Source organism: Anser brachyrhynchus (assembly GCF_964034855.1).
Source record: "Anser brachyrhynchus genome assembly, chromosome: 23".
Lineage (NCBI taxonomy): Eukaryota > Metazoa > Chordata > Aves > Anseriformes > Anatidae > Anser > Anser brachyrhynchus.
The window spans coordinates 6213832-6221803 of NC_137716.1; the positions used below are offsets into that span (position 1 = coordinate 6213832).

The 7972-nt window shown below is 51.5% G+C and overlaps 1 protein-coding gene across 1 annotated transcript; it reads right to left on the reverse strand.

Annotated features, from left to right (window-relative positions):
• Positions 1–1856: 1856 nt before the first annotated feature.
• Positions 1857–7101, reverse strand: GP1BA (glycoprotein Ib platelet subunit alpha). The gene is made up of 2 exons (XM_080566202.1): positions 6490–7101; positions 1857–4416 (listed from the first exon to the last, which is right to left on the reverse strand). Exons 1-2 carry the CDS (start codon positions 6541–6543, stop codon positions 2269–2271), a joined length of 2202 nt encoding a protein of 733 aa, XP_080422328.1. The 5' UTR covers positions 6544–7101; the 3' UTR covers positions 1857–2268.
• Between the last annotated feature and the right edge of the window lie 871 nt (positions 7102–7972).

The following is a 7972-nucleotide window of genomic DNA, read 5'->3' on the forward strand; positions in this document are numbered from 1 at the left end:
GCAGTATTAAGATTTTCTTAAACATTTTATTTTTTTTTTCTAATTGAAAAGTGCATAGTTACTTGCTTTCCTTGAGCACACAAACACTTTTCTCTGTAGTAGATACATACAGAAGTTCGGCCTGTATGCCTGATAGTTTCCCCTTATGTATGCTTGCATTTCCCTGCCCGTGCCAAAGCATGCTGGAATGGTCCATCAGTCCTGCATGGACTTCTGCTTTGGGGGCAGAAACAAAGTACAGAGTAGGTAAATGGACAATGAAGTGGATTGAAATGTCTTCTCAGTGGTGCCCGGACAGGATCAGATCACATGGAACTTCTTCTGAACCCAAGAAAAAACTGTTTTACTGTGAGGGCAGTCAAACACTGAAACAGGTTGTGGAGTCTCCATCTATGGAGATATTATAACCCAACTAGACGTGGTCCTGGGCAACCTGCTCTGGCTGTCCTGTTTGACTAGATGATCTCCAGAACTCCTCTCCAACCTAAGGCATTCTGTGATTGCTGATCCTCAGAAAACTCAGACAATTTTGCAGTCCTGGGGTTTTTACTCTGCTAGAAGTAGTAAGAAAGTGAAAAAGAAAATTTCCTTGGAATGTTGTCCTGTTGTTTGTGTAAGATGTGCAAGATTCATATCAATGAATGTTCTTTTCTGAGCCCTTTTTCTTATAATTGCAGAAGACAAGTAGCAGCTAATACTAATACAGCTTATCAAAAACAAGATGCAAACACCAAAGAAGGCAGAGCTAGTTCAGGTAGAGAAATAAGAATGCAAGAATGGCATAGAGACTGAGAACATCGGCAGCTACAGTCTACTACAGGTGAATTTACTCATAGAGTTGCCCATGTTATCTGACACTGTCAATAGAAATAGTTCACCCCAGCCTAGATGTAGCTGCAAATCACACCCTCTTGATGACTGTTTTTCTGGATGTGTGCTTTCGATTGGATTCATCAGAAAAATTGAATCAGTTGATAATATCTGAATCTGGTACATGAGTACTCAGTACCAACAGGGATTTTGCATTGTAGCTTCCTCTTCTGAATATATGGCAACTGAATGCACGGACTCTTATTGTGATCAAGTAAGAAACAGTCTTTACCCTGCTATGCTCCTTTTATACACTTTCCTTCCAGAGGCTTTCCCCGCAATTTAAACAATTGGCCTTTTGTGCCACCCCCACCGTGACATACGAGGTTAAAGCGTCAGCCAACAGCGACATCTTATGGCTTTCTGTTCCTCCATCCTGTCAGGCTTTGATCATACCGGTTATAGTAGGGTTAGCAGTTTTAATAGATCGCAAAATTTTCCTACAGTCTGCATTAGCGTTTTCAATTGCCAGTTGTTGCTACAGACTCTTCCGTGTGGCAGGATTCTCCACCTGACATTCTAAAACATTGTGCAACCGAGCCAGAAATTTTTTATAGGGCTCGGTGGCTCCTTGCTTTATAGTTGCAAATGAAGCATCTGAATGGACAGGATGGACATTTGGTCTCCAGTCAGGACCACCAGCTCATGACTTCAGGCAGCACTGGACACCACTAAGAGGTCTCCTCACTCCAGACATCAACAGTGTCGTGGTTAGAGTCCTCACGCATGAAAGGAAAAGTGACTTTTATTTCCCTGATGCAGTTCTCAAGGCCTTTTGGGTCATGCATGGGTGACACCAAAGACGGGGACTGGTGTCTATAGGGCCACATCACATTTTTTCTGCATCTATTCAGTCTCTTCTTGTATAGAGATTGCTCTTGTCCATTTACTTCGAGGATACAGGAAAGAATGGGTTAACATTGAAGCATCACTTAAACAAAGTTTAAGACTACCGGAGGTCCAGTGAAATGAAACTAGCACCCATATGAAAGTTAGGCAAAGAGAATATTTATTCTGTGATTAGCAACCTGACACTGAGTTGAAAGCATAGCGCATCTTTACGTGCACCATTCAGACAGAAGCGATTAGGACACAGCGTACAAAGCAAGCTCTTCTCAAAAGAAGAAAAAAAAAAAAAAACTCAAAAAGCTCTTCTCACCCCAAAATCAGGCAGTGTCAGCCCCACACTCTGCTCTAGGATGACTTCTACCCCTGCCAAGTACCAAAGTAATTATTGCAGATTCGGCAACCACAATGAGTGTGAGACTGGTGCTAGGGGAAGGAATGGGATGACTTCCCCTTCTGTAGCAAGCAGATCTTCCCCTCATGCAACAAGGGTATATGAGGCAGAACCATGAACCCCCCCCCCAATCCCTCGCTCTGAACATACCGGAGTATTTACAAGGTGTTGCCAGCATACTTCACCCTGACAGTGCCGATGGCCTTGACCCCCCTATCCAGGCTGTAAGCAGAAGGGGCCCTCAGGGAGCCAAGGTTTGTGGCTGTCAGCTTCCTGGAGAAAGACTTGAATGAAGCATTCGGGGGACGGTGGCAGACCCACAGCTCCTTTGTTGTGCAGAAGGAGGACTTTGCAGGAGGACTGCGCTGTATTCCCAGGTCTTTAATTGTGCAGTAGGTGTGGGATGTAGTGACTTCAGGCCACAGCTCTATTTCCTTGATGGTGCAGAATGTGGAGTGTTGGAGGGGGCTTTGAAAGCTGCTGAGATGCCTCACAGGACTTTCTGTTGACTCCCTCCACCTCAACAGTGGGTACTGCACCTCTTGGGTCTGCAGTGATTTGCGCGAGGAAGGCCATCCCACCAGACACATCCACAGCAGCCAGCAAGCTAAAGCCAGCATGGACAGGAGCAGAAGAACCAAGGAGGCCAGGTAGAGCATCCAGTGCAACAGGCAGCAGTGGCTCAGCATCCACTGCACCCACTGCGGACCCTCCCCACCTGCCCGCAAGAGCAGCATGGGCACAGTCTGTGCTGTGGTGGAGCAAGGACAGAGAGGGTGAGGTGGGGGCAGAGGGGATGGCTGGAGGAAGTGTGTGGTGTTCAGGGGAGCCAGCAACTTTGGGGCATGAGGAGAAAGCGTGGTGGTGGAGACCACCAGTGTGGTTGACATCAGAGGAGATGAAGATTTGATGACCGAAGAGGCCCCTGACGTGTTAGTGGAAGGCAATGCTGTGGGACTGCTGGTGGAAAACACGCCAGTGGACATTGGGAGAGTGCTGGTGGCAGTGCTGGTGGCAAGGCTGGTTTGGGGATGGTTGCTGGTGCTGGGGAGTCTGGTGCTCACAGCAGCTGTCAGTGAGGTGGTGGAGATGAAGGTGGTGGGGGGAGCAGAAGTTAGAAGAGGGGTAGTGCTGGGGGGCTGTACAGTGGATGTGATGGTGGAACTGACTGGTGCAGGAGTGGCGGTGCTGGGAGTGCTGGTGCTTGCAGGAACCGCATGGGAAGTGCTTGGGGCAAGGCTGGAGCTAGAAGGGGAGCTGATGGGAGGACTTGTAGTAGCGAGAGGAGGCTGGGTAAGAGCATGTGGGGTAGTAGTGTGCTCTTTGGGGACAGCTGGATGTGTCGTGGGGGAAGGGGACATGGTAGTTTTTTGGGGTGTTCCTTCCTCATCGTAGTCATACCCATCCCCATCTGTGTCCCCCACATTGCCGCAGTCAGCCTTGAAGCGGATGACAGGCTGATGCTGATGCTCGGGGGGGCTGTGGCACAGCACCTTCTCTGGGGCCACCTCCACCTTCGTCTTCTCCAGGCCCCGCTCTGGCTGGTAGACGCTCCCCTCATTGCTCAGGATCCACTTCCGCAGGTAGAACAGGTTGCAGTCACAGTGCCAGGGATTCTCGGTAAGAAAGACATAGGCGAAGAGGTGCCCCTCAACGAAGAAGTCGGTGGGCAAGGTGTGGAGGAGGTTCCCTGAGAGCCAGAGGGTCTCCAGTGCTTCCAAGTCCTGCAGCAGCTCCTTGGGGAGCTCCTCCAAAAGGTTGTCTGAGAGGTCCAATTCCTTGAGCGCCCGCAGCCCTGCAAAGGTGTCCTGGGGAAGTGTCTGCAGCCGGTTCCCTCGCAGGTCCAGGTCCTGCAGCAGCGGCACGGCGCGGAAAGCCTCCGGGGCCAGATTCTGCAGCGTGTTGTGAGCCAGGGTCAGGCGGGTGAGCGCAGGCAGGCCCTGCAGGTTGGGCAGGTCCACCAGCGCGTTGCGGGACAGCAGCAGCTCCCTGAGGGATGGCAGCGGGGACTCGGTGTGCAGGGCCACCATCCCGTTTTCAGACAGGTCGAGGTCCTGCAGTGCGGCCAGGGGCAGGAAGGCGGCAGTGGAGACAGACGTCAGGCGGTTGGCGTTGAGCAGCAGGATGCCCGTGTCCTCGGGCAGGCCAGAGGGCACTGCGCTGAGAGCCTGTCCCGTGCAGTTCACCTCCAGGATGTCCTTCACCTTGTTCATCTCCGATGGGCAGGGCAGCTGCAGGTCAGTGGCGCCGGCCAGGGGCAGCAGGGCCGGGAGTATCAACGTGAGCAGCGCAGGGAACCGCATGGCCTGCAGGGGAGAGCCCCAGGGCATGGAGACACACGGGTACAGCCCCAGCTTTGCTCCCCACCATTGGCAGCAGTGCCACCAGCCCACATGAAGCCATCTGGAAGCCCCCTGAGCCTGCCCAGGAGCCCCCTGAGCCCCACAGCTCCTCCCTGGCATGTGGGGAGAAGGAGCAGGCCCAAAGGAGGGTGCAGAGCTCGTGCATGTGCTGTGGCTGCACCCACTCCTCCAGCTGCCCTGGAGAGGCATGTGCCCCCCCCCGCCTCCCATCTCATGGCTTTGTGCCAAGGGGACAGAGGAGTCCTGCAGCCTTGGCCAGTGTCCACCCCGTCCTCCCGTCCTCATCCTCCCCTGAGGACAGCCGGCTCTTGCCCAGCGAAGCCCTCTGCAAGACTTGTGCTCCTGGGGCAGAAGCACAAATCACCAGAAGAGCTTCCTCTACACAGGTATAACTGTCCCAAGCACCCCCGAGGGCCACTGCCCCCCTGGCACTCACCGTGAACCCCTCAATGTCTGCTCTCCTGCTGCTTTGCCTCCCTCCTGCCCCAGCACTGGGAGCTGCCCTGGCAGCAACGCTCCCAGCAGGGCTGGCCAGGCCCTCTATCAGCACCCCCAGCTGCTGGGAAGGGAGCTGTGGTTTCCGGAGAAGCCAAACTCATCCGCTGTCCTTCAGTATAGCCCCTGCTTTAATTGCACTGCCACACCATGGCTCTTTGCAAACGCCTCCATCTCATGTTTCCGTAAGAAATTGTGGATCAGACTGGCTACATAATTTCTTGCTTAAGGTCCCTTGACCTGGGGACTGCAGCCTGGTTGGCGAACCAGAGAGGAGCAGCTTTTGCACATCACCTCAGCTGGTTAGTGGTGGTGACCAGGAGGGCTCCTTTCTTTCTGGCTTCCCAGAAGAGAGAGGGATGGCTCTTCTAGAGAGCTGCAAGGCAGCTTTAACGTTAGTGGGAGAAGCCACAGCACAGTGCAGGCAAGGAGATTAGGAACAGAGGAAGGAACTGGGTTTTGCAATTCTTCCTGCTCTCCATTCCCGTGGCCCAGCCCTCTCCACTTCCCCGGCCCATAGGTTACCACCAAGCATTTTGGGCACCAGGGCTGGGGGTCACCCAAAATCTACAAGGGCAGGTGTTTCAGAGGAGGGGAGATACTGATTTTGTACTGTTTCTACATTCTGTGGAACATGGCGGGTTAATGCCAGTCAGCAGATGAAGACCCAGCAGCCGCTTGCCCACTGCCCCCCCAAAGCAGGATGGGGGAGAGAACTGGAAGAGCAAAAGGGAGAAAAAAACACCTCGTGTTGAGATAATGAGAGATAATAAGAGAATAATAAGAGAATAATAAGAGAAAGGAAGGGAGAAAAAAAAACAAGTAATGCAAAGGCAATCATTCACTGCTTCCCACCAGCAGACCAATGCTCAGTCAGACCCTGACCCACAGTACCTAGGAAAGATACCCCAAAGTTTATTGCTGAGCATGCTGTTGTAGAACGATAGAATAGAAACACAGAATGATTTGGGTTAGAAGGGACCTTTAAAGATCATTCTGTTTAATCCCCTGCCATGGGCAGGGACACCTTCTGCTAAATCAGGTTGCTCAGCACAGGCTCATGTCTCAAGCCTGTCTAGGTCCCTCTGGATGGCATCCTGTCCTTCCACCGTGTCGACCACACAACACAGCTTGGTGTTGTCTGCACACATGCTGAGGATGCACTCAATCCCACTGTCCATGTCGCTGACAAAGATGTTAAATAGTGCTGGTCCCAGTAGAGACCCCTAAGGGACACCACTCATCCCTGCTCTCCACCTGGACCTGGAGCCACTAACTGCAACTCTTTGAGTGCAGCCATCCGGACAATTCCTTACCCACCGAGTGGTCCCTCTGTGTTCTAGTTAGATTCCGGGGGCTGAAGCTGATTAGTTCAGCCCAGCAAGGATCAGACAACAGTATATATATATATAAAGCAAGCGAGCTATTCAGGCATATCAAATACACTCGCACATACACACACACACCTGAGCAGCGATAGAAAAACAAAGAATTTATTAACGAGTTAGCTTGTTAACATACCGATCCCAGGGTGATGGCAAGGTTACCAACGAGCGTGATGCTTTTCCCAGCCATTGATGTCCGTTACCGAGATCCAATAGGTCGTAGATACTTAGCCAGGTTGTGGTTGGCACCCCATTGGTGTGGTAGTTATCAACATCTTGTGTTGCGTCCCCACAGAGGCAACGTTGACCTCGGTTGATGTTCCTGCCTCTCCGATGCAGAGCAACTTGCTCTGTTTATATGTTTTGCCCCTGCATGCTCCAAAACCCTATAGGTTGCTAGTTGATAGGCTGCTGCGGTCACGCACAGCTGCATGGCCAGCGCGTGCTGTGCGGACGGCAGCATTGTCTCGTGCCGGATGACTTGTGGCCTGGTGCCATATTGCTGAGCTAGCAATATGTGCTCTCACAGGGTCAGTGTTCTGCCTTGCTAGTTTCACAACAATGCCTGTTTCACATCGGACCTACCTAACGGTTTTTAGTCCTAACACGCTCTGTCAGATCCATGTCTCTCCAATTTATGAGACAAGGATATCATGGGGTACAGTGTCAAATGCTTTGCACAGTCCAGGTAGATGATGTCTGCTGCTCTTCCCCCATCCACCAAGGCTGCAACACCGTTGTAGAAGGCCACCAGATTTGTCAGGCACAAACTGCCCTTAGTGAGGCCATGTTGGCTGTCACCAATCACCTCCCTATTTTCCATGTCCCTTAGCAGAGTCTCCTGGAGGATCTGCTCCATGATCTTGCCAGGCACGGAGGTGAGACTGACTGGCCTGTCGTTCCCCAGCCTCGGGGTATGGGACATCCCTTTGGTCAGCTGGGGTCAGCTGTCCCTGCTGCGTCACCCTGTAGACTCTCACCCACTCTCAGCTTAAGTAGCACTTTATTTTGTCTGAAAAGAAGTCAGCTTCTTAAACCTAAAATTGTTTCTAAGGAAAACTTCCTAATGTCTACTTAATTTACAGTCCAGATGTTTTGATACTTACAATTGTCTTACTCCAGATACTCTTACAGACAAAATGATTATAATAAACCTGCTGGGATTATAAGCAGGGTTTTAAACTAGATGCAGCCGGGGAAGGGGATGTACATGTGAGTGATGGAAATGAACCTAGGAACACTGTCCCTTTACGAAATACTTGTGAACTGTCCCAAAGCAATTCGGAAGGGTTCCTCTGAAAAGGTGATGACACCAACAGCCCAGCTGAAGTGCCTCTACATCAATGCACACAGCATGAGAAACAAGCAGAAGGAGTTGGAAACCACGGTACAATTAAAGAGACTTGGGGAGACTGGTCAAGGGTTCGGGAGCACAAGTCGTGTTCTCCTCTATCCCTCCAGTTATAGGCAATAATGAGGGACTGGACATGATGAGCCAGAAGATTAATAATTGGCTCTGAGCCTGGTGTCACCGGCAGGTGACCAGCAGAAAAGGGTTTTAGGATGGGAGTTGGCAGGGTTCATTGACAGAGCTTTACACTAGGTATGAAGCGGGGTGG

Bases quoted from the DNA above. Each gene is read 5' to 3' on its own strand.
- GP1BA (XM_080566202.1), bottom strand. From the start codon at position 6,543: ATGGCTGGGAAAAGCATCACGCTCGTTGGTAACCTTGCCATCACCCTG. The intron at 4,417-6,489 runs GTATGTTAACAA...TCTCCCCTGCAG, and splicing joins TTGCCATCACCCTGGGATCG to GCCATGCGGTTCCCTGCGCT.